General features: G+C 40.2%; 1 protein-coding gene across 1 annotated transcript; it reads right to left on the reverse strand.

The window, feature by feature from the left end:
• Nucleotides 1–1,811: 1,811 nt before the first annotated feature.
• Nucleotides 1,812–27,921, reverse strand: TBX18 (T-box transcription factor 18). Its single transcript, XM_045010964.1, has 8 exons — nt 27,615–27,921; nt 26,100–26,283; nt 23,854–23,955; nt 20,229–20,400; nt 11,678–11,845; nt 10,076–10,140; nt 6,585–6,679; nt 1,812–2,887 (listed from the first exon to the last, which is right to left on the reverse strand). The coding sequence occupies exons 1-8, from the start codon at nt 27,919–27,921 to the stop codon at nt 2,163–2,165; spliced, it is 1,818 nt and encodes a 605-aa protein (XP_044866899.1). The 3' UTR covers nt 1,812–2,162.

The following is a 27,921-nucleotide window of genomic DNA, read 5'->3' on the forward strand; positions in this document are numbered from 1 at the left end:
TGAGTGCCTCACAGTCTTTAACGTATTTCTCCTCACAACACTCCTGTGAGGTAGGGAAGTGCTATTATCCTATTGTACATGTGGGAAACTGAGACACGGAGAGGCTAAGGGCTGGATTTTGAAAGGTATTTAGGTGCCTAGTGGGATTTTCAAAAGCACGTGTTAGGTGTGAGATGCTTTTGAAAGTCCCACTAGGCACCTAAATACCTTTCGAAGTCTGGCCCTAAGTGACTTGCCCACTGTTACACAGAATGTCTGTAGCTAAGGAAGACCTTGAACTCAGGACTCTTCAGTCCCGTGGCAAGCATCCTACACCTCCCTTATGTCAGGGGGAGGGAGAGATTGTTTTTCCTCCCCTTACCCCACATCCCCAATGAAAACATATTAGCTATAATGAGTATTTCTTAAAATGTAAGCAGCTAAGTTATTGTTTGCTAGAAAACAGACAGTGGCCCTGAGAAATGCAATGAGCTACTTTTGTTGAAATCTAAAACCATACAACTAAGGGCTTTGTTTTCATTTGCACTATGTCACTTTACACTGCTCTGGCCATAAAAAGTATTTAAATAACATTTGCACTCGCTTTAAGTTGTCTTTATACTACCCGAGTGGTAGCATAGGAGGCTTAGTGTAAAAAGAATGAGGCCTCCAATCTTTAAAGATTAAAATCTGTTCCATAGTTTATAAGATCTAAAATCTAACAGGTGTGTAGATCAGAATGCATCTCCAAACGTGCAGCTGAGCAACCATATTGATCGCAATTAGGTTGTGCTGGTGTAACTAAGGGCAGAAGTTTGCCAGTAATCTTCCTTTTGTGACAAAAAAAGACATTTCACTGTGAACAGATCTCTGTACTTAGAGACCAGCTAAAAGCAAGTGAACTGTTTAAACTCCATGGAGAAGAGTGAGAAACAAGGCAGTAGCAACAGAAAGGAACAAGAAAGAAAGAAGACTCCCACCGGGATGGAAATAATAGACTGTAGGTGCCATGCTAAAAACCTTAAGCACAGTACTATGGAAGTTGAATATAGCCACCCTGTTCCAAATTCCTCCTGGTTACATGGGCATCTTCTCCAACTGCATTCTACTCCTAGTAGCACCCATGTATCTGAGGGCAGAATTTTGGTCACCTGTCTAAATTGGGCCTAAGTACCAGCACAGACAACTCCTTTGTTAGGATTCTAGGGCAGGTGGTAAATTTGCCCACAAGAAGAGTAAAATTGATAATGGAATTTCTCAGCCTGTTAACTCAATGGGCAACATTTTAAAAGACTTAAACCTGCATTTTCTTTATAACCAATCAAAGATTCATTAAAATATTCTATTCTCCAGCAAAACAATTTAAAATAGAAAATATCTGTGGAAAACATGTATGGAAAAAAATGTATCAAGTCTTTGCCCTTGACAAAAATGAATCTCCCCAAAAATTAACTCTGCACAGAGGAATCAGACAAGCTGATCTTTCCACTGCTTGTTTTAAATTACTCTTATCACCACAATTTGGATTTGCAATATTTGTTTTTTAAATGATGTGACAACATCAGGTGAATCTTGCCTAACATTGAAATATCCTAATAAGAATGCCATGTCACTGACAGGCTAGAAACAGCATAGCATGAGAAGGAAAGCTATTCTTTCCATTTACTTTGTAGATAATCCATAGCTAACCTCCTATTTTATACTGAACTCTGCATGCTTAACACTTGAAGTCCAATTAACTATTGTATCTCTTATAACAGAGAAGAAAATTGTACTATGTGTTTGCTGCATCAGCTCAGCACTCGATGAACACTGCAGGGAAATTTGCTAGTTCTGTAGGAAATATGTTTTGTTTTTATTGTTTAATTCAGACCCAAGTGTCATTTCATTCTTTAAAGGGCTACGAAAGGGGGAGGGCAAAAGGGGAGGAAGTCCTGCTTAATTTGTTGCATATGTTCCAACGTGTTATACAACTAAGTGTACATCCCAGAAAACTAAATGGACTGTGCCACAACGCAGAACTCAAACCAGAAAACAATCTGGCCACAAGCAAGTCAAATGATTCAGCAAAGCTTCCTCTCATATTATATATACACTTTACAAGCTACATTGTGTCCTTTCATATTTCAAGAGAAATACATCGTAGACACCAAACATACTGTACTTTTCCTTAAGAGGCTTCATCAAACCATATGTGCAGACACTTGAGATGATGACAGTGTTAAGCTTCCTAGGGTCCTAGAGTCAAAGAAATTCTGCTGCCCCCCGCTGCTAAGTAAGTGAACTCCTTCCACAGGGGGCAACATCTGCCGATCAGTCATGGTTCCACTTGGTGAGGACCCCAAGAAACTTCCTTGGGAAGAAACAATTTTCTCAGGACTGGCAGCCAGTTTGGGGGATGTGGAGAAGTTATATCCATACAAAGCACAGGGACTGTGTAGTCTAAATGTATTATAAGAGCCTTGGTGGGTTTGATTAGTGGTGAAGGCATTGCTTGATGGGGATGGCATGATGTACTGAAGCTGTGGCGACATCCCTGATATCTGCATAGATAAACCGGTTTGTGGGCAGCTGAATGCATCACCGTCATTGCTCGTCATGGACATGTTCACAGTTGTGCTACTTGACACACCCACATAAGAGGGAGTCCTTGGGGGTGCAAAGGTCTCACTGGTTTGGTTTGTGAGCCTGTTGTAGGTTTCAGCCAGAGAAGTGCTGTATCTGTTAAGGGTTAAGCCTGAGCGGGCACAAGCTGTATAGTCAGCTGGAGCAAGGCTACAGAGCTGGCTAGTGTTGGGACCCAGATGGAAGGCAGGAGAAGAGCAAGGGGACCCAGGTAAGAGGTGAGGGTGGGTAGATGGAACTCCATTGCCAGGTCCCTGGAGTAAAGTAGAGGTGCCTGCATTTCCTGGAAGAGAATTTTAAAACATAAATAGCATACCAGAAAAGGTTAACGTCTTAGACTGCGTTTGATCAGCAATTGAAACCTGCGCTCTCCTGGTACTAAACACGATCATTTTGGTACAAAGATTTTTATAAATGTTACAGATATTATCCCTTCAAAATACACTAACTAAATACGGAATACAAGTTGGGACTGTGCAACCCTCCATACACCCAAGGTTACATCAAGGTTTGTTCTCCTATCGCACAGTTTAGTTATTTCAGTAGACACTGGAAGCAAATTGTCACGGCCGAGGCTCTGGTGTTGCAAATTTCAACTCAGAATGTATCTTAATTCAAAATTATGAACCCTAGAAGAGTTTGCCCTGAATTATTTATAACCGGCCTGCCCTTTGGAGTGCATTTATAGCCTCGGGCTCAGTATGTGTTACACATTCCCCTCTGTGCCTGATCTACAGAGGATAGGAGTCTGCTACAGCTAGGGAACTAGCCCTTAAAGTTTAGCTCAAGCTGTAGAGGCTCAAGTGTTGAAATGATTCTATGAAAATCATGGCAGAATATTATGAAGCATTGCCTTATTTTTAAATCCTGATCATACAGCTATGTATAGACATGTCTGTACTATACAATTTGTTGTAATCCGAAAGCCTGTGTTATTTCTGAACCATATACTTGAAGAACGCAGGTGGGGAAATGAGTCGGAAAAAATGCAATAATTAATACAGCCCAAGAGAGCTCTCAAGACTCCGAGAGTCTCCCTAGCTGCAGGAGAGCTTCCTGTTCTTAGTGGGTAGATCTCCCTCAGAAATGACCACATAAAGCTGATTTTGGCTTTCTGTAATTACCTAAACCAATGGCCCTTAGAGGGAGGAATCTACAACTCTTCCCCACTCAAGAGTCATATATGACAATTGGATAGCTTGGGAGTGATGTGAAGAAACACAAAGCAGTTTTTTCCCCAATACATTAATAGTTTTTCAAGACAGATATATGAGTAAAAATACCAGATTACCAGTGAACTTTGCCTGCCTCCTCTTGTTCTGCCCACAGTCCACTGCATCGACCACCACCAGGCACTATGAGACACTCGCAATCACAACTTAAAATGTACCTATTTTTTCTCTCAGGCTGTGTCAATGTGCCCCCAATGTGGAGACAAGGTCTAACAATCAGGATACCATTCAGCAAAAGGATAAGTCTCAGCTCTGTAGTGGAGCTACCAGGCAAGGAGACAGAGTATATTAGAACTAAAATGCTGCCATAAACCTAGCTTCCATTCTCACCATCTGTGAACAGCAATTGTAATTTCCACAGCCTGTGTGACCACCAGAGAAGGGAAGAGGAGAGAAACCAGAACTGTGAGTAAGTCATATGTGAGAAGCAGGACATTTATTGATATGAGCTTTCAAAACAGCACTGTTACTTAAAAGTAAATAGGTAGGGTTGATCTGCCTCCTGGATAGATGAGCATGGTAAGCAAGCAGCATAAACTTCCTTTGGGGGCTTATGTACTCAAGTATGTCCATAGTATGCAATCAGCTTTCTATGGCAAGCCCTCTCTCTCTCTCTCTCACACACACACACACACACACACACTAGCCTTGCCAGAAGTCAGCCAACCTGTCTGAAGTTTCACATGTATGATATTATGCTGGCATAGAGCTATTCTGGAAAGTTTGAGGCAAATAAAGCTGTGTGTTTTGGAAATCTGATGATTTAAAAAAAAAGGAAGATGATTTCACTTCTTGAACACTCTCCTAGCCTTTTTTGGCTTTTTGTAACTCAAAATGGCTTGGCACAGAAACTCCAATTTTGTGTTTGGCCATGGCAAGGATTGGTGCCCAGGACTATTTTTTTGTTTTATTAGAAAGTGGAGGAGGAAAGAGGCTAGTTATTAAAAGTGGTTTCTACGTATACTAGAGGCTCTGAGGCTTTATTAATGCTTCCTGATGTGGATGAGACTGTCACAAAGGTTGAGGTGAGGGGGTATGATTGCAGTCAGGCAAGCACGTGGCATGTATGGGGAGGCACTGAAAGCAGCAAAAGAGATCTGGTTTGGGTGGGGAGGGATGAGACATACACTTGAACCCACAGAGAGATGGTTTGAGGTCCAGAGAGTGATCTGCCTCTGCTCAAGAAGTTCCACTTTATGTGCCCCCTCCTCCACATAGCTCTCCCCCAAAAAGGGGTGTGGCCTACACAGCAGGCCAGAGAAAGCCACATGGAGAGAGGCAGTCTCTAGCTCTTTGCAAAGCCTGCTGGAGTCTCTAGGCAGTTGCTGAGCAGTTCTTATGTTTTTCAGAATCTAAGGAGTTTCTCCAAGGGAAAGTTAGTGTTAAATTTGCCAATAGCTATAAAATACTTCAGCACCCTCCCCCAGCCCATCCACACTTTTTTAAAGAAAACTAAAACCACACACAAGAGAGAGTCTGGAAATGCATGGTGAAAGTCACCTATAAAAGAACTCTGCCCCTGCATCTCTGCCCAAGAGCAGCCAAGACCTAGAGACCATCCTGTCCTTAATAACTCACATCTTCAGCCACATTAGTGGCATTAAAATCAGGAACTGACTTAACTTGATAACCTTACTCCTGTAGAAAAATGAAACGTCCGCTGCAGCAGCATTTAAACTGAAGTACCCTCACTTATACTACCCTATCACAAGCTACTCCTGTCGACTTTTAAATTATCATCCTTATGCAGTCATTGGAAAGAGTCGGCTTTCTAATTCTTTTCTTCAAAGGGCACCACTCTCAGGACAATCCTCCAGACATATGGAATTTCAAATGCAAGTGTCATGATACTGAAAGATATACAGCTCAAACCTCAGAAAGGCTGGACCAAAAGACAGACAACACATGCAGCAAAACGTTAGAGTAAGTGGGAAGACATGCATAGCATAGACACTTATCGCATAGACACAAGGTAGATAGCCACAAAATACAGCCTTTAGAGTCTATGAAAACCTCATTTAGCAAGAGTCCTTCACCAGACTATCTCCATTTTACAAGTAAGGTGTAACAGGTGTACAAGAGATGAAGCAGAATGGAGCAAAATTATGGTAGTTTGGGTGATCTTTACTATGCACTTCCATATTTATTTTAAGTGTAGTCTTTATTTTGAAATTTCTGGCTAATATTTTGGGTTTATTTGAGAGAACCTCAGTGCTTTTCTTAGGGCTCCCACACTTCTTAAAATATTCTCAACTTCAGTTCCAGCTTAATGAATGTTTGTTGTTATTGATGTTTTTGGGGGGCAGGGTGAGGTTGGTTAGGGTTTTTGTGCTTAGTATACATATTACTCTGGATTAATGTATTTGCAAGTTTTAAAGGCTTAATCCTTGGTGAAAAGCAAATTAAGTACTGGAGAAATGTTCAAGTTAATACATAGCTGTGACAGTAATAGTATATGACTCCCTTTTTTATGATTACTGACATAATGTTGTAGAACAGTGAATTTACTGAACCATTCTGTACTGGGTTTTAGAAGCTACAGTAATAGAATTCTTTTGTCCTGTTCATTGCAAACCTGGTTAAATTAGCTTATTTCTCTCTGAAAATAAAAATCCCATCATCTGCATTTAGAGTTAAGCTTAGTTTTTCTGTAAGTGATACACAAATCTAGTTTTTCATAAGGAGTGGTAGCACAATTTTATATTTAGACATTTTGGTTTTTTTCAGGACTACAAATAAGATTATTACCTTGTTTGGGGATCCCGGGTATATCTTCAAATGTAAGTGTCCTCAGTGAAGGTCTCCAGAATGCATAGGACTCCACTAAAGCTTCCAGTCCCATTCTAAATAGAACAAAACCACCACTATGTGAAAAGAATGATCTGTATTTGGCTTGTCACTTTTTGTAGCTAGTTCATCACTCAGTCTCACACACACTGTATGTTTCAAGAAAAAAAATATTTTTAGAACAATGTTTCTCAGACTCTGGTCCATGGACCACCAGTGATCTGCAGTGAATGTGCTGGTGGTCACGGAGAGCTGGCTGGTCCCACGGTGCTGGCTCTTCTTGTTTCCAGCTGCTAAATCACTTTTTAAAAACTGCTAGCAGTACCTTTAATAATTTCCTAATAGGACTTTTCCACATAAGTCTGATTGCCAGAAGGACGATCTGCCATCTCACATTAGAAGGAAAGTGATCCATAAAACAACTTCTGTTAAAATGTGATTCAACACTTGTGCGTACAAGATGGGTGACTCATGGATGTGCTGCTCTTTTTGAGCCTGTTACTTGGCACTATTGGGTAAAAAATATCTTTATAAAATAGCTTCAAGAGTTTTCTCTCAGCCTTTATAAGTTTTTGAATGACAAATAGAAATAATTGTCTAACCAGACATCACATTGGATGTGCCACATACATTTATATAAACCAATTTGATCTTATACCTATATAAAGGTCATTCTTTTTGTGCCACGAATTCACAAGCAATGCTACTATGTCAGCACCCTGGTATAATTTTGCTGCTAGTTTTGATTGCTACACTCATAAGGCTTGTTAAGTGTCGACATCGAGCACATACCACAAACAAATGCTTGCCTTTGAACAGCAACACTCTGTAAACTGGAAATATGCAAACAGTCCGATTTGAGGCAATCCACATTCTCTTCTGATATTGCTTTTTTCACACTGCAGTTCCAGCAGGATCACAGATATGTTGCAGGAAACAGTTATAAAGTATTTATTAGCTCAACCTGGACTAAAACATAGCCTTCATTTTCTGCAGTAATGGTGACTTTTCACTTCTAGTTAAAGTGGAGATAAAAGCCACCTCCTGGAGGAGTGTAGCCAAGGCGATAATTTATACAAGATGCCTTCGAACAATTTCCACATTTTATCACCACCCTAATTTATACTATTAAATGGCCAAGTTTATTTAACAAAACAGTTATGTTTTTCCTGAAGTATTTAAAGAAAAGAAATTTTGGTACCTTCCTGAGGAAAAGATTTTTATAGGGTCAAACCTAAGGCCTAACTGAAGAATGAAACTACTCTCAGCACATAAATTGTGTTTCACTTTGCAAAAGTACAGAGGGTGCTTTTAAAGGGCAAGGCTACTGATCTTTATAAAGCAGCCTGTGAGACTGTAAATGACCTGAAAGGGAATATTTTTAATTAAACAGAATTGTTTTATGTAGTGTGACAGGGCAAGGTTATTGCAGCACAATATACAATTAAAATGAATCCAAAAGGAGAATACAATGACACCACAGTACTTTAACTTTCGGTACAGACTATAATGCCTATGTAAAAGACATACTATAGAGTGCTGTAGAAAATAAAGCCTTTACATTTAGATTCTTCAAAGAAAAGAAAAAAACTTGCTGCAAAAAGAATCGAAAATATGAACCACAATCCCAAATGTTTTTGGCCGTGTCCTTAATGTGTGTAAGTCAGCACAGGACTATTGATTGCAATGGAGCTACATCAGTTTGTAGCAGCTGAGGATGTGCCCCTTCTACAGTAAACTTCCTTATTGCAACAAAAGGGCGTTTAGATTTGTATTTAAAGGCAGAATGAAACCATTTACAAAGAGGCCCTTTTCAGTGGAATAGCCTCACAATTCCATCGTTCTGAATGACACTTTTCATTTAACGTCCACACAAAGAGAATTTAATTATGGTTTAAAACAAAAACAACTAGGTCCCAATCCAGAAACAGGATCTGTGTGGCTGGGCCCCTGCAATCACACAGAAGCTGAGGAAAGTCAATGGAGCTCTATCCATGCAATCCCAGTTGCAAGACTGCTCTCTAACTTATCCCCACCTTTGGATTTCAAAGCGCATCCCATCTTCCAAGGGAGTCTGTTGGAACATAAAGGGTGAAATCTGGCCCCAATGAAGTCAGTAGGAGTTTTGCTATTGACTGCAGTGGTGTGAGGATTTTCTCCAAAGGCTTCTGTGCAGGGATTATTTATTTTGGGGTATTTGACAGCCCCAAGAATAGTGCAGGTGCTAAAGATATATCAAATATACCATCAGATGGTCATTGAAGGAGTTCAGAAGCACATAGGGTGAATTTCTCTCTCTTATTAAATATATAGCATGGCATTCAGCAAATTGAATTTGATTCTTCCTTAACTAACTCTATCTGGAAGTTAGTTGTTTACTCAATTCTAAGATAAAGGACTAAGTTCACCAAAGCTTTTCCAGACCTGAAGAAGAGCTCTGTCTCTCTCACCCACAGAAGTTGGTCCAATAAAAGATAGTACCTCATCCGCCTTGTCTCTCTAATATCCAGGGACCAACATGGCTACAACAACACTGCAAACATAAAATCGCAACTGACATATTCAGGCACAACTCCCTTCTGCCAATGGAGTGGTGCCTATTTTGACCCAGGGCTGAGTTTGGCCAATTATTTCTAATCAGGAACACCCTTAATCCTTGACAGCAGCAAGTGCTTGGTGTGAAAGTCTAAGATACTTTGTAGTAGATTCCTATCAGTCATCTCTCTCCTTGTATTATTAGTATTTATTAGTAGTAGTATCATAGCACTAGGGCTTCTGCCCTAGTCATGGCCCAGGACCCCACACTGCTAGGTGCTGCAATGTTAATCTCCTCCTCTCCCAACATCATCCATTTAAAAAAATACTAATTTGCTCTCCAAAAGTAAATCTGAGCTCTTCTGCGATTTGCTGTGAGCCCAAAATGATCTCCAATGCTTCACCCTTCTACTAAAATAGAAGCTCAATAAACTGGTAGGCACACACTGAACATTTTTACTGACACAGTTTGTTCTCTTCTCTGGAAGGTCAGGTCATAAATACAGCACTTGTAGGAAACAAAATGCAAAGTGGTCACTGAAATTACTGCACCATATGCAATACAATTAAATGCTTTCTTTTTCAGGTGGAAGGGTTTAATATGCAATTCATAAAAGAATCACCATTCAGACAGTGTGCAAGTTTTCTTTTCATGTTCTACGTTGATAAGCTGCAGTGTATATTAGTACATGAATCAAGTTAAACAGTGAACCTTCAAGGTTGTATACTAGTCATTACATGCACAGAATTTAGGTTTAATTCTATAACTCTAGGGCTAGGACTGGGACACCTAGTTCTTACAAGCTTGAAAGGTCTGTAAGAACAGAAACCCCTTTTTGTGTGCATGGTAACCATTCTTTAAAGCCTTTAACAAATTGATTTTGTCACTGCAGACAAACCATTATTCCAAAGCTTACCTGTTACGTCCAGAATCTCTAAATCCTTTGGCAAATGGATTCCTATCAATCTTCAATCGAGTGATCTGTAAAGATAATAAAATAAAGTGATAGCAAAACTTCCACCAATTCAGTTTAAGTGATATGCATAGCAAATATACCCACCAAACCTGAGCTGTCATTGGAATTTTCCATTTTCATTCTGTTTAAGAATTATAAAAAATCAAGTGGATCTTTCTTCCCATTTGCAGGTTGAATGTGTTTTTCTTTTTAACACAATAAATTAAGACCTAATCCCACAATCGTTCTCTGCATACATCCCCCAAAGGAAGTCAATGAGTGTTTATTTTACACCCAGGCTTGCTGGGATTCTTGAAAGAAGTTGTCTGGAAAACATTGCTTCTTCAACTAAGACAGTGCATAGCCTCTTTGTCTGTGACAAAGTTACATAAGATATATACAAGTAGAGAAGGAGATGTTGAATGAGAAAGATTTCTGTTAAGCAGCTATGATCACATGTACATACTATAAACACACGAAAATAAAATACTTTTATATTGCATCATTAAATCCTTTTGCTATCTACTTTCTGAAGAAAGAAGGCCATTAATAAGCACAAACTTTATATTTATATATACAAACATATATACAAACCAAAACATAATTGTGCTAAATTATTTAGAATGAATATAATGTTACTATATTAAATATGATGTCATTGTGTGTTATACTTAGACAAAGTGACTAGTGCAGAAGACTAGGAGTCGGGCAACCTGGGTTTTAATTTTGTCTCTGCAGCTCACTGTGTGAATTTGAATAGGTTGTTTATGGGCCAATCCTGCTCCTTTAAAAGTTAATGAAAGCTATTAATTACTAAATTAAAAACTAATTTCCCCTTTTACAACCTGGGGACATTAATACTTGACTAACATTGGAAAGTGTTTTGAAATCAGTGAGTGATAAGCACCTATGGGATTTTCAGAAGTGCCTATGTACCTATCTGCATTTTTAGGCAGAATATCTTTAAAAAACTGGCATTCAGGCTATGTCTACACTACAGCCTATGTCAGCAAAATGTATGTCGCTCAGGGATGTGAATATTCCACCTCCCCGACTGACATAAGTTCCACCAACATAAGCGCTAGTGTGCACAGTGCTATGTTGGTGGGAGAGTGTCTCCTGCTGGCATAGAGCATCTTAAACAGACATGCTGCAGCGGTGCAGTGGCGCCACTACACTGCAGCGCTGTACGTGTTGACATGGCCTTAGTCTCTTTGGCCCAGATCCTCATAGGTATTTAGGCACCCAACTCCCATGGGAACTGTATCTCAATCCCTATCTGTAAAACAGGGATAGAACTTCTTATGTCCTGTTTATTTAAACTGCAAGAATTTCAGGTCAAGAACCATCCCTTACTATGTACAGTGCCTTGCACACCGGCACTCCTGTCTCAGTTATGGCATCTACATGCTACAGTAATATAAAAAGCTATTAAATATTTAGAGTATTAGACAAATGCCTTATTACTAAGTGGTGAAATAAAAGTTTATCTTTTTCTTCTCTTGTACTTGTCTGATGTATTCTATAAAGCTAGTAAAACATTAACAAGAAAGCCAAAGTTACCTGTTGATTCTGGTATGCTGTTACAGTAGTGAAAACAGTTTCAGGAAAGGAGAATGCTTTGACGCCTTCTCCTGAAGGAATGGGCTTGACTGGAGACAGATCATCACCACAGTCTTTACGAATGACATGGACGCGAGGCTGGTATTTGTGCATAGAATGAAGGATAATCTATACAAATGAAAACAAAGAAAAGGTAACATTTATTAGAAAGGATGACCCACTATTTCAATGCTGGTAGCATTTTGGAAAAAGATTATGGCATGTGTTGCTTATCATGCAATCTCCTGGAAATTAAGTTTTCTATAACTTATAATAGGTCTCATTACAGTAATCTAATCACTATATACTTACAACATTGACATCCCTAAGCATTCAAAATTCATGAGTGAGGAACTTAAAAAATAATGAGTGGTGAAATGCTGGCCTCACTGAAGTCAATGGGAATTTTGCCATAGACTTCAGTGGGGGTGGATTTCACCATATGAGATTTTTAAAAAATATCAGTTTTCTTTCTGGATTTTGAAACTTTAAGAAAATATTGAAAATGCTTCAAGTATGGTGGTGGTGGATTTGGTTGGTAGGTTTTTGTGACCATAAGGGCTAGAAACATAATTTGTTGGGATTTTATTTAAAATGAAAGCTGAGATTCTCATGACTCCTAGAGCAGTGGCTTTAAGAAAACCACCAAATGTCACAATTGCAAACGTTAGCAACTGTGTATTTACAGTATGTAAACAGATACAAGGAGCATTACTTATGCGGGAATAATAAATACACCCACCGCAATATACACGTGTCAATTTAGGAAAAAGAACAATTCCCTTTACTAAGGATTTAGGCCCTGATCCGATAAAAATCTTATGAATATCAGTGCCTCAAATTAAAGACATCCATAATCGTCTGTAGGATTGCAGTGGTATTTCTACATTCCGAAGGAGGCTTAAAACATAGATCTGTCCTTATGTTTTATTCCATTTCATTAAAGATAAACACCCTTTTAATAAAGATTTCTTTTTTAAAAAATCAGAAGCTTGGCAATTTTTGGAAGGTCTAATCAATAAATAAATCACCAGTCCCATAGCTACTGGCTTGCAGAAGCTTTAATCAAGATTCAAGAGCAACCTTTTTTAAATTTCCTGCTTCTTTAGCAGCCACAGAGTGCTTATGCAATCAGGCATCACAACATGGAGCCTTTAACTTCACCCAGCCTGAATAATGCCAAATACCATGAAACCTCATTTATCCAAATGAAATGGGGGACATTACATTAGCTTGGATAAACATGGGTTGACTAGGCAGAGTACTTTTTAATACATTTAGTCCTGGCTGGGGAACATGATCCTGTTTTGGATAAGCAAAGTTTCTGGATAATCAAGGTTTTCATTTATATTGCAACTGGGCTTTTTGACAATGACATCAGAAGAGTTCCAATAAATGACTTCAGGCAGTCCCCTATGGATAGGGCCCTACCAAATTCTTGGCCATGAAAAACGCGTCACAGACCGTGAAATCTGGTCTCCCCCTGTGAAATCTGGTCTTTTATGTGCTTTTACCCTATACTATAAAGATTTCACAGGCGGAGACCAGTATTTCTCAAATTGGGAATCCTGCCCAAAAGGAAGTTGCAGGGGGTCACAAGGTTATTTTAGGAGGGTTGTAGTATTGCCACCCTTACTTCTGTGCTGCCTTCAGAGCTTGGCAGCTAAAGAGCGGTGACTGTCGGCCGGGCACCCAGCTCTGAAGGCAGTGCCCCCCCATCAGCAGCGCAGAAATAAGTGTGGCAATATCATACCATGCCACCCTTACTTCTGCGTTGCTGCTTTCAGAGCTGAAGAGTCAGAGAGTGGCAGCTGCTGTCTGAGGGCCCGGATCTGCAGCCAGCAGCGCAGAAGTAAGGGTGGCAATACCATACCATGCCATCCTTCCTTCTGTGCTGTGGCTGGCAGCGGCTCTGCTTTCAGAGCTGGGCTCCTGGCCAGCAGCTCTGAAGGCAGTACCGGCACCAAACGCAGTGCAGAACTAAGGGTGGCTGTACCACAACCCACTCTACAATAACTTTGTGATCACCCCCCCCCACACACACACACACACAACTCCTTCTTGGGTCAGGATCCCTACCATTACAACACTGCGAAATTTCAGATTTAAACAGCTGAAATCATGAAATTTACGATTTAAAAAATCCTATGACCATGAAATTGACCAAAATGGACCATGAATTTGGTAGGGCCCTACCTATGGTTATTCTAATTCAAGGTGACTTCCCCAGCTTCTATAGCCTCACACAGAGCAAAAGGCTATATACTGGCTTTGTTGAACTGAGTGTTTAAATATCTCTTCCAACAATCTTTCCAGAGTTTTTCTGTTGGAAAAAAGTCTATAAAAGAAGAATTAGCAGGTGACTAACAGCAAAAGTCTGATCTTGCATTCCTTGCACACCCTAAATACCTGATGATGTAAGAGAGTAATGGGTGCATTAAGAATGCAGGATCAAGCTAAAACTATGTATTAAAGCCCCAGTTGCCCATTGCCCTACACTGTGCCTAGTCATTTACATCAATATAATTGAATATAAATTGCTTTTCTACTATTCTGATTAGGCAGAAGTTTACACACACACACACACACACACACCGCCTTTGTACTGGGTTAAATGACTACACAAGGTGCAGGGCAATGGTGAAGTGGGCCTAAGACATTGCCAATTTAATAAGCAAACAACTAAATCACACCTCTCCCTGAAAATGTGTTACCCTCTATTGTTGTTAGTAATGCCATCCCGGATTGATTAGAGAAAAAAAGCTCTATGTTTTCAGTTTGCTTCCTCTGTGCATTTAATAGCACTGAGCAGACTGGCTCTACGCCATTGTCCCTGGAGAATCAGTCAGTTTCTCCTGTTTGTGTGGGTCTTTTAAAAAGCAGGAAACATGCAAACCACAAAAATGGCCACAGAATTGACATTACCTTGAACTTATTTTTTTAAGTTGGCTGCATACCTTTAAAAATTCATTACACAGCATGACCCAGTCAACGACACCCATCTCAGACGATTCCATTCTTTATTTAAGATAATTAAACTCAAATTGACAAGCAGATCAGTACAGTATTTGGTTTCCTTTAGATCCAGGCCATGGTGCACTCTGTGAATGGGAGTAAGGAAGACCAAGGCAGGCAAACCATTTCTGTGACTTGAAGAGTCCCATTCTCCCTCCCAGACTGCTCCAGGGACAGTGCAACAACCCAAACTGCAATTGCAAACTGACAGTCCAGCACTTAGAAAGCAAGTTGGCCTTCCACATACTTTAATTGTACTTCCAGAATAGCTCATCTTAAATATTAATATTGCATTGTTAGGATTTTTTAAATAACGACTATGTTAATATTTTGTTCATACTCTCTTCCCTTTTGTTCCCCCTTAGGCTCATTGTTCTTGGACTGATTACCCATGAAGGTCTTCAGCTTCCTGACCACCCTACGTAAACAAATATTTCAATGGAACTATGAGATGAGGCACAGCAGCCTGTGACAGCAGGTAGCGATCAGTGTACCATGGCATCATTTCTCTGGGGGTGCTATCATTTCTTGCAGCATTTAAGTTTTCATTTTAAATTACTTAAGTGTCTTCCCTGTAGTGGTGAAGATCTTGTTCTTAATGTGGAACGACACAAAGAACAAAACAACAGCACAGAAGAACAAACCTTGGCCCTATCAATAGTTACAGCAGGCCCTAAACACAAGAGAAGCCACTGTTACTGCTTCATGGGCATGCACGCCATGCAGAAGGCCCTTGCTGCAACTCCACTTTTCCATACAAAGTGACAGTGCCGAGCAACGGCTGATGGACGCACAGCCACACATGACATTTTTTGTAGCAGGGACTTTCTTTTTGAGACGTTTATGGAATGCCTGCCACAATGGAGCCCAATGACGGGAGCCTTATGCATAACCAAAAAACAAATCAATAACACCAGCACAACATGGGTCCTCCCCCTCTTGCCCTGCAGCCTAGCAGCACAAGGAACACAGACACTTTTCTCCTAGCTGCCAGGTTCCTTTCCCCATATCTCAAAAACCAAGCCAACCAACCAAGCAAAAATCCTTTTTGACCCTTTGTGCAAAGCTCATTTATTCAGGCTTTGGAGGTGGGGAGAAACATTTGGGGCTATGACCTGTGAACTGCCCCCTATCACCTTCACAAAACCTAGCAATGCAAATTTAAATGTCAACTTTTTCAACTTTTCACTGCAGGTCATTTTAACAAAAAATCTACAGCTACTCCGAACTTGTGAAGGTGGGCAGAGCAATGGCCTGCCTCCACCTGCAATCTGACCCCTGCATTACAGAGGGGAGAAAATAGACAAGTTTAATTCAATTTAAATACCACAGGTGAGACTCTATTTCAAACTAAGGGTTAAAACAAGTTACTCAAAAGTAGTTAGTGGAAGAATGTCAAAAATATTGAATTTGTTTTCCATTGAAATCTTGATAAAAAGGGTGTGAAAATTTCAACCAGTTCTAATCAAAGAGGATCGATCTTACCTGGGACCCTCTATTCCAGAGACTGCAGGGGAGAGGGGCTAGTATAAGAAAGAGGAAGTATGTATGTGTGATGAGTGAAGCGTGTTTGTCTATCTGTGTCAGTCGTAAAATGAAGATTTCCTTTTCATCATCATAAAATCTCTAATTGATGATACTGATGTGTTTGCAAGGGACGGCATTATAACCCAGTGTCTCAGTGGAGATTAGTGCCTAGTATAATTTAAGATGTGTTACCTTTTCAAAGCAGTCTGCAACAAATTAACTGGGTGACTCCCATTAAGTCCGCAAGCATCACATTGAAAATGTATCTTTATAAATTTCACCTGACCCTCCAGTTGTTCCACATGCAAAATTCATATTGGGATTCTACGTGCAAAACCACTTCAAGATCTGGTCCATGTGTCCATTTATACAACATTACTATAAAAATGGGAAGACAAGAACTCCCAATCAAAATGCTGATGACAACATTAGCACACTGGAGTGTTTACAGGAAGTGTTCAAATGGAAAGTGAGTGGCCCTAAAATATTAAGAAATGTAGCCATGTTCAGTTCTAAACAAAGGGCTAAAATTGGGGTAGGCACTGTCACTTACTGTCATTCTGTACAGGGCCCTGACCTCGCTGGCCATTACTCACTTCCACAACATAAATGTTTACTAATAATACTAACGTCCTCAGTTCACATATGTAGCCCCAACTCACATGAATGTGAGTTGCACATACAGTGTGAGGATAGTAGGACACCTGGGTTAGTATTTTAACATGCCCCTTAAAAATGTGTAATGTTAACTTTAGAGTATTTTACCTATTTACTTAGTGTCACTGATTAGTTGCAACAGCAAGCAGCCTTGTGAAATGTGACTGGCCCTGCTGTCAGTGCCAGTAAGTTAGTACTACACTACTGTCATTCCATGAAGGTCAATGGAGTTACATTGCTGAAGGATCAGAATCAAGCCCCAGAACACTAGTGGAGAAAAATTGTGTGTAAACTGGCCATACTTCGGTGTTTGAAAAGAGCAAAATCAACAGGGTGTCAAAATGGAGAACTGGACACATAAAATATGTTCAGAGGCAAAGGCTGAGGGCTAAATTCTGTCTCTCCTTACATGACCCTCAAGAGGTGAGTGGGGACCAGAACTGTAGAAGCCACGTGGCTTATATTCATCACAAAATGTGCAATTATTCCTTTTCCATTATTGCTGGAGGCCCCCAGAGGCTGCACAGCCATTTCAATTCTGCATTTCATGCTACTCAAAAAGAAAAAATTGACCCATTGAGATAGACACATCTCTGTTTTCTGTTTTTGCCTTTTCTGATAACAGTGAGTGTTTGCAATTTCCCAGATTTTAGAAATATGAATTTTGCAACCAACCTTCTATTGTCTTTTAAAAAAACACATTAAATTTCCATTTTTTTGTTTTATTTTGGGAGTGGAGGGATGCTGTAGTTCTGAATCAGTTCAATGTGTCCTGAATCTCTGTAGAAGAATACTACTTGGCTAGCTTCCAAACTGAAACTTTAATAAATAAAGAGTGCTCCAGTAATTTTAAATTTCTCTGCACCATGAATAAGAATGCACTAAAAACACTGTGAATTTCAGCTCAGGGAGAAGAAAGCCTGAAATGTGGCCTTGCACAATATAGTATAGTATATACTTGCACTATATTGTGCAAGGCCAATATAGTATATAGCATACAATACAGTAATTTAGCTCTTTGTCCATCTTCAAGATTAAATCTTGAGCCCCAGTCGTACAACTGATAGCACATGGGCAGACTGCTGTGTCCATGTGTAGCCTCACTGAAGTCAATGGTTACAACAATCTGCCTTAACGGTTGCCTATGTCTACTCTTGGAGGTAGGGGTGTGATTCCCAGCTCACCTACACCTACTCTCTATAGCTCTCATGGAACTAGCATGCTAAAAACTATAGTGTAGCAATGGTAACATGGGGCAGCGGTGAGGGGTGGCATTGGCTAACTGCCTTGAGTACAAACCGGTCTGGACCTCATGAGTACGTACTTGGGGCAGCTAGGTCAGGCTGCCGCTCATTTCTGCCCAGGCTACCAACGCTATACTACTATTTTTAGCACACAGTGCGAGTATGTCTACACGAGCTGGGAATCACACTACTAACTGCAAGTGTAGACATAGCCTATCAGTTGTAGAATTGGAGTCTTCCAGAATTACAGCTCTCTTCGCTTTTTAAGCACTTCAATAAAATGTTGGTGCTACCCATTCACATTAATTGCAGATACACAAGTAATCCCACTGAAACCCATGGAACTTCTCATGCTGAGTAACATTTATTCATGCCAGGATTGCAAAATCAGACCCCTGAATCATAATTCCACAGATTAAGAGTGTAAATATTGGGGGGAGGTGTTAAATCCTAAATAGAAATATTGTTATTCAAAACCTTTTGTGGACATATCTACAGTGAAACAGCAATCTAACTCCTGCCACATCTGACGATAACATACTATGAATCTTTCTTGCAGCCAAGTGGGAAAAAATAGTTGCTCATACTTATGTAACATAAACAAAGGATAGGCAAAGAACTGAAAAAAGAGTGCAGAGATAAAGAACAGGGCTTAACACAGCAGAGTTATTGGACCAGATTTATCCCTAGCGCAAATCCATTATTTAATGAGTTATGAATTGGCCCCATCACTTTACAACCACATCCCATGTAGAGACATTCAGCATGGGCTGTACTAGCCCACCTGGAACTCTGATTTCACTGCTCCCGTACCCAACCTGGCTGGATTACAGCTAGCTCAGTAACCCCACCCAAGATGCAGTCACACCCTACGACTGCAGAACAGACATACCCTACAGACACATATTTTCTTTAGAGAAAATGGAGGTGCTTGTAGAATTTACAACTGGGACCAGGTTCTCGCACTGTTCTGCAAGCAGCGGTCCCATTGACTTCAATGGGAAATGTGCATACAAGAAAAGTGCTGATAGCTATATATAGCATCTTTGCATATAGTGCTAGGGGTATTCCATTTTATTCCTTTTCGTGACTGAGGAATCATCCTATTTAATAAGTCTGGCTACTTTAGAGTCAATGGAACCCACATCCGGTCTCCGACTTGTCACTCAAGTTCTTAAAACTCCAGACACTTTGAGTTCAATGTTCCCTTTGAAAGAAAGCCAACATTTGCCATTTATTACTGGATTTGTCAAAAGTAAAGACTTCATCCTGTCTAAAAACAATTCTTGTTTTTTAATTATTTCCTAAGGTGTCAAGTACAACTATTTTAGGGATTGTTGGAAAGACGCTGGCTTACATCTGTCATGTTTCAACAGTTTTCAAGAGAAAAGGAAATATGAATATAAACACATTTTGTCACATTAGATAATGTCATAACTAAACAATTCAGAGCTTGCAAACAGAACACTCATACTGCAGCAGTCTGCCAGCTTTTTCAGAAGTAATGAGCCTCAGCTGTGAAAGGGTCTTGCTTCATAAGGTATGTAATAAATCATTATCAGAGTGAACCCAGCTCCCATGTTGTTCATTTTGGAGTGCAATTATTAACACCTCATGGGATTTCACATAAATGTTTAAGTTAAAAAAAACCAGTTAAATGTATTTTTTATTCACATAAACTTATTACATATTACTAATATTTATTCTCACTGCTTGTGAGTTTAAGCACACTTTTTTGATAAAAACTGAAATTGCAAGATCGATAGATATGGTGGTAAAATATATGAGCAATTCTGTACTTTTACTTTAGTTAATTCAGTCTTGCACAATTCTACTTACCCAGGGGTCTTATACTTTTGAGGGGCAAATAAACTAGCATCCATTTTTTAAAAAGCATCAATCAATTATTAAAGCAAAAGAATGAGCAGATTTTGTATGTGTGCTGGTCAATTTTTATGAAGCTTTGCAAGGCTGAGATCATTCTTGTCAACAGGAAGATACATGTCAAAAAATCTTTATGTGATGACCGATGTGCTAGTTTGTCATATTGTAAGACACGGGATACTCACATGCCCTTGATCGTCCAGCTCATTGTTTGTAAGTTTCAGCTTGTCAAAGCTGATCACTTGCCTCATCCAAGTCTCCCCTGAGGCGGGTGAATCAGGGTGAATATAAACACGAGGAGGTACTGGTGAATCAGCATTCCCGGCCACCATCCACTTCGAACTATGGTAAACATACCTATGAAAAGAAGCCCAACATCTGTCAGAATGAAATTGGAAATAATTCATCAGGCTGATTTATATTGATATAGCAGGACTTTGTATGTACAGCACCTGTCAATCTACAAATGTTGAGGGACAATAATTACAATGAATCTAGTCACAATATCCCAGAGAGAAGTGATCATTTTTCCAACAGAAAAAAAAAGAGGGAAAAAAACCACTTAAAAGAAATCTATAAAAATAGCTAGGAAATTCAACTGAGATTTGAGAGATAAAGGGAAAGTAATCAATATAAACAAAGTCACAGCATTTTGGGAAGCCTTCTCTCTCACCACTGTCAAGATTATCTTAATAGCTGCACTAACAAACACAGTAGTCTTCTTTGCTGCAAATAACATATTTAATTTTAAAAAAAGAACAGGAGTACTTGTGGCATCTTAGAGTGCTCCTGTTCTTTTTGTGATACAGACTAACACGGCTGCTATTCTGAAACCATGTTTAATTTACTTTCATTTCAACTTTCAATTTTCAGTTGCTGCAAACAGCTGAGTTACAAAATATTAGCAAAAGTATCAACAATAGACAGGACCAAATTCTGCTCTCATTTAGAGCCTGATCCAACTCCCATTAGAGCCAATTGCTGTCTTTCCACTGACCACCAGTTACGCTGTGATTGATCCACTGATCTCAATGGCATCACTCTGGATGGGCTCCAGTGTAACAGAGCAAAATCTGGCCCTTAATTTATACAATGACATAAACAACTCTTTACATGACTCACTTAGCATGTTGTTTCTAACATGAAACAGTCCACAAATAAAACTATTCCAGATACAACACATCTTGCGACAATGAAAAAGAGAATGAAATTAAAATGAGAGGATTTCTGTGAGAACCATATTGATCTTCTTGACAGTACCACAGAAATATTTAAATAAAAAACCCACATCCTATTATGTTTCTTTTTATTAAAAAAAAATAAACAAAGTCATTCTGTAGTAAAAGTATCTTATCCTTCAGTAAAAATATTTTATTCTGAATTCAGCTATTTTGCAGGACATTTTTTTTTTTAAAAAACACTAATTGAAAACTGTGCAAATGAATATGTCTGATAGGCATGCACTCTTCAGAAAAAAGAACAATGCCCTTAGCAAAAAAAATAAACAGTTCAATTTAATTTTAAGAAATGTCTTTCAACACTTTCACCAGGTATGTCTCTTTGTACGGTTCTCCTCTTTAAGAGAAAAAAGAATATGCAACATTATCAATGGTGGAAACAAAATTATTCATTACAAATATGTATGGATGTAAATCATAGCAAGCCATCAATTATGAAATGATATGTACTTTCTTGTGATTCCTTCTTGTGGAGAAATATCCTCTACCTAAATCATACAGTTTGTTATTTGTTTTAGTATTTTTATCTGATTTATTATTCTTTTTAATTTGTGAATAAATTAGATTTAATATTTTCTTTACCTATTTTAAGGTGTGAACATTACAAATTGTACTTCATTAAATTTATTTAAAATATTTTAAAACAATACCTAACTTTTCAGATAAGGTTTAATTTTGCTAAGCTTAAATATAAATGATCCTCAGCTGACACCATTTCAGTTAAGGTTTAATCATTTACTTCAAGGGGAGCAGGATTGGGCCCAGTGTACAACTGTTATAGTATCTCTTTGCTGTTCAGATGGTCAGGGCAGGCAGTTTGTAAAGTATCAAGCACAGTAATGTGACTAAAATAATAATCAGTATAAAAGAATACATCCACTGCATAAGAGCCTTGCTTATAGAAAAGTGAAATCAGGTAAAAGTAACACCACCATTTACCAGGAAGATAAAATAAACATAGTTCTAAATTCTTAACAAAAATATGTGCGTGCCAACCATGAAAATATTGCATTTTATATATGAAAACATGAGCTGACTTTGGTTTTTTTGGAAAATTAATAGTCAGCAGTGCAGACAGCAAGGAGTATACTAATACATATATATTTAAAATGAAAGAGAGACATTCATTGTTATAACTACTAATATTTAATATTAATTTCCTCATTTGAATATCAGAATTTTTAACTCTATTCAAGTCCTGACATAAAGATCGCTGTTTGTAAAGATCAGAAACTACATGCTCACAGTACTGTGTAAATTTACATTTCTGTTATGACCAGTTGACAAAGTCTTAATTTGGATCCAAATCAGCATAAAGATTTTCCATTTTAATTGAACTGCTCTAGCTCAGAGAAAACCTGTTTCAGTTTGTTATGACATAATCCAAAAACAAACAAACAAAAAAACCCACCAGACAACCACTATCTGAATTGTTCTCAGTGTTTATATTGTCACCTTGCTGAAAATTTCTCTGTAAACAAAACTAAAATTCTCATAAATGTGCCTGTGGAAGGAGGAAATTACAGTTAATGATTTTAGTTACACAAGAAATGTAGTTCAGACTCAGTGTTGGTATGGTGAGAAAAAAAGTATTCCTTGAGAGTAAGTCTGTTCAGCTTGACCTTCTTTCCCTATGTTAAAGTTTCATAGTTCTACAATTAAACCTATGGCAAATAGATTTACTGAATTGTTCTAACAATAGGTTGAAATAACCAAAATGATAATATGTAAGGCTCCAATCCTGCTCCCACTGAACCACTTGGTAAAAATCTTCTCTTGACTTTAATGGCAAATAAGGTCAGGCCCTCGATTCGTAAGGTTTCTAAACGTGCTAATAGTGACGATTGTGGGCCTAAACCCGCAAACATTTCATCAGACCAGTAGTCCAATAGGCACAGGACTACTTGCTTAGCCCAGGACTGCCCTGGTAAGAGTTCATATAAATGTGACCCTTCTTTAAAGTATTAAAGAAATAATTAGCATAGCTGGTCATTCATTAATATATTCTTTAAAATATGAAGTTTCATAGACAGTAATGCCATTAATTCATTCAAATCAAAATCACTAAAGATACCTACCTGTTATCCCTTTTTAATCTGAATCCATAACACAAGGAGCAGCATTTATCATAAATCCATTTGAACCATAATTCAAGTATATTTAAATGCTTTACATTTTAATGTAGTGTCACTAGAATATATAATTTTAATATTTATTCATTCATAGGAAATAACTACAAAGTGACACAAAGTGGATGTATGTAGCCGTGGACTAGGAACAAAATACATTAAAAATTGCTCTTTGCTGGGGCTAAATTGCATTCTGTAAAAGCAAAACAACTGACTGCTTAGCTATCGAACATAAGCCCAATGTAGAAAGCACTTCAATAAAAACTGCAGTTGTTCTTGCATACTTGGCACAACAACTTATTTTTATGCACTGAGATGAAAATAGAAATTTGGAGGAGCATTAAACTCTACCTTCTGTTAATATATAGTTGATTAATATTCTCTGCCAACAGCCGTATCTGTATGGTTTGCATCACAAGCTTTGTGTTTTACAGTTACTGTACCTGTATCTTTTGTTATCCACTGGCACAATGTCCATGGCAATGTAATATTGCTGATGTGGGTCTAAACCTGAGATCTTCACTCTCATTGCAGGGAACATCCGCCTGAACATAGAAAAAGGGAGGTCATTTTAATATGAAACGGACTTGGGAACAGTTGTACAGCAAGTAACCAGTTTGTGAGTACCCCCCTCCCTAATACAGAGAAGTCTGTAAGAGTCTTTTTTTATCATTATGGCCACATAGCCACAAAATGGTCCATTTGATAGATCACAACAGATTTTTAAAGTGCATTTTTGCTGAACAATGCTTCATATGTTTTGTGATCCTTTTTGAGAGTACAAATCTCACCATTTCATTTCAACTTTATTGTTAAATAGTAAGTCGTTTTGTTTTGAGACTTTATTTCACTACATATGCATTTACAACCTGCTAGACAGTTACTAGACATATATTACATGAGATGTGCAAGTAACAGCTCTTATCAAGCAAGATCACAACCTGCAGAAATTTAAATTGTCAGATGAGTACTGACAGCAGCAAAGGGTGTGTCACTTATATATCAACAAATTATACCATTAAAGACATGGTGATATAAATATAAAACAAGGATGCAGTTATAAAACTCAATGTACCATGCTAGAACAAACAATATGTTCCTTATTCAGAAGGGACTTACGGTATGTACCGTTTCACATATTAAAGGTGAAATCCATGAGTTGTTCTATGTTTGAAAGGTACCGTAAAACATCTTTATTGAAAGCAGAAACCAAAGTACAATGTATGTTTATAAATATGTTCATAATTTAGATCATTTGGTGTCCAAAAGTGGAATAGTTAACCAATGTGGGGATTTTAGATAAAAAAAAATCATGTCTCAGTTCAGTGTGTGTTTAACATTTGCCTTTTAGATGAAAAGTTCATTCTGAAGGGCAAAAATAAGAAACTTTATAATGACTAGTTGATTGCATATTAATAAAAGATTTTTTTTCTTATTACATACATCCAAATGCCATCCAAATGTTTTCTGTTGTTCTAAACAATTAGTGAAATTAAAATTGTAGAAGGAAAAAATATATGTTATTTCTATAATTTCTAAATAAACAGCAGGGTGAAACTGTCTTGGCTAACTGGCTCTTACTGTTATTTCAGTGCACCTGTAAGATAAAAAAGGAAAATCTCTGACTGGACCCTCAAGACAAATGTTGCTTTGTGCTAGTTAAGACTGCATTTCAATCATTAATAAAGCCTCGCTGAAAATGGAGAAGGTAGCATATGGATTCAATCAAATATGTTTTTGTAATTTCTAATAAGTTCAGATATTTTTATACTAGCCAGGTTTTTGCCATGTGTATCCATTGGAAAGGGGGGAAAGTTTATTTTAGAAGAATACAACATTCATAGACTTCATCCTAATGAACAGGAAACCTAAAACTCCACATGCTCCTGTGCCCATCTAAAATTATTGTGATCTACATAGCACATAAATCAATTTGCTTTATCCACTTTGATGTATTTGTAGATTTTAGACTGTGCATGTCATCTGTATAGTTATTATAAATTAGCTGTCCAAAACAGCATAAAAAACTGGCTTCTGCAGCATCAGATTTTGTATTTGATTAACATGAATGAACAAAGTGATATTATGAGACAATATGTTTATCCACCTGAAGGAGAGCATAGCATAAATCAGAGGGCAGTTAGGATATCCTGTCTCATTTGTACTCAGTCTGATCTTCCTTTATCAATAGACTTCGGAATTAATTTTAGCCATATTGTAAACTCCGGCTTTCCCTAGTTCCAAGAAACAATAGGGGTACCAAGAAAAAGAAAAATGTGCCTGTCCTGCAACTGTAAATTGGACCAGAAACTATAAATTAACAAGCCAGTTTAATACAATTCATTTGATGTATTTATGAGTTTGGGATGGAAATGACTAACAAACTACTGCTTTCTTCGGGGACCCCTACACGAAAGCGCTGCCTGCGGGAAAATGGGCCTCAACTCTTCAGTTTTCCCATCGCGATTTGATTGTGATGTGGTAGTGCCGTCTGATTTCGATTACTCCTAAGCAACTTCTCCCTCCGCGATACTGCTGCGTCCACCCAGAGGTGCGGAACCTGGGTGCTGGCTTTCTGCGTCTCTCCTGAGCGGTGCAGCAGAACAGCCCGTCGCAGAAGGGTACCTTTGCCCTCGTGCATTTGCCCCAGAAGGGGGAACTGGATAAGTGCGCGCCGCGCCTTTTTTACCTTCCTGCCTTGGTGATGATCATCTCGGTGCCGATCTCATGGAAGCGCTTCCACAGCTCGGCTCCCTGCAGATCTACCCGGGGCGCTTGCGGGGTTGGCGAAGGGGAACCGGCCCTAGACCCCTTGGGGGAGCCGCCGGGCGACACTGGCGGGGACCCTCCTAGGAAACTCTCCTCGCAGCTGCCTGGAATGAGAGCCGGGAGGAAGGGAAGCAGAAGGGAGTGTCAGGCAGAGAGCAGCAGGGCCCGGGATCTCCGCAGCTCCCAGGGACTTCGGAGCGCCTCGCTCTTCCATGGATGGAGAAGAGCCCGGGGAAGGGCTGCTGGCCCAGTCCTTGCCCCCAAAACAACCGAGAAAGAGCAAGTCAAAAGTCTCCCCACGCCACCCACCGCAGCGAGGGGCGAGGCAGCGAGAGGCCTGGAGCATCGCACGGGCCTCCGCAGCGCGCCCGCACTCTCCCGGCCCAGCGCGGCCATAGCTCGCTGTCCCTCCCGTGGCCGGCCCAGCGCAGAGCTACGCGGCCTGGGCCAGTGTGTAACGCGGCTGTCCCAGCGCGGGGTGAAAATCAGCCGCGATCACGTGCGGAGTTTGGCCCTGGAGTTCAAAGCTGATAACAGACGCCGGAGTGGGGTCTTTTAAATAGCAACGTACCCCCATCTCAGACAGGGCTCTCCGCGGACAGGCAGCGCACAGCGTCGGGCCTAAGCACCGGCATGCAGCAAACCCCTGGCACCGAGGAGAACACATCGGGCTGATTGTTTTCCTGGTGCTGCTGGGGCAGAGCGAGCCAGGCCATCTGCGCTGCTGCTTGCGGGAAATGAATTAGCGTCAGATTTCGTTGGACATTTGATTTCAGCTCGGCAGAGTTTGCCCTTCTCTCCCATATTAATGCACCGGGGTTTTTTTAACTGACACGAATCCCCGTTGCTCCTCGGCTCGGCTCTTTCACGTCTAGTATTAGGGCTAGGGTGGTGGTTGTCTGAAATGCAGTTGTCAAAAATAGCAGGGAAAGGAACTTTTAAGTGAACACGGTCGCCCCGCACCAGGCCCTTGGTTTCCCCAAATGCCTGGAGAAGGTTCATTAACACATCTCCGCTCTGACAGATATTTGACTACCAGCTCATTGGCGGGAGGGATTTTTGCCCCACGGTGTTAAAGAGAAAAAATAATCAGGGGAGGGGAGGAAAGTGTTGGATCCGGAGCCCAGCCGGGTTCAAAGGGGAGGAGGAGAGAGGAAAGAAAGTTGAAAAGCTGTCAGAAGAGTGAGAGGGCGAAGCCAGGAGTGAGTGACCCGGCGCAGGAGGGTTTACACCGAGCAAAGATGAGCCGCGCCGGGGTTCGGCTCTGGGACAGAATCGGCCCCCGCCCCTTCTCGGAGTGCCCGGGGAAGTTCCACGGGCCCCGGCCGGCGTGGGGGCCAGCGGCTGCTTTGACAGTTTGCGCGGGGTGGGCAGGTTTGTCCCGGCCCCGCTGCAGCGCCCAGCGCGGTGGGATAGGAGCGGAGAGGAGACTCACCGGCCGGTCCCCGGACGCCGCAGCTCAGCTCCAGCTCGCCGCAGCTCCTGCCAGGCGCCGACGCTGCCCCAGCGTGGGGCTGCAACGGGGCGCTTTCGGCGCCCTCGCTGGAGCCCTTTTCGCAGCCGCTGCCCGCTTCTTCCGCCGCCGCCGCCGCCGCCGCCGCCACCTCCTCCTCGCCGCCCAGCTTGCGCCGCTTCGGCTGCTTGTGCTGCTGCTTCTCGGCTCCGATGAGCGCCTCCACCGAGAAGGCGTGAGCCTTGAGACTCATCGCGGTGCCGGGCGAGGGTCGCCGCTTCTCGGCCAT

Source organism: Mauremys mutica, chromosome 3 (genome assembly GCF_020497125.1).
Source record: "Mauremys mutica isolate MM-2020 ecotype Southern chromosome 3, ASM2049712v1, whole genome shotgun sequence".
Classification (NCBI taxonomy): Eukaryota; Metazoa; Chordata; order Testudines; family Geoemydidae; genus Mauremys; species Mauremys mutica.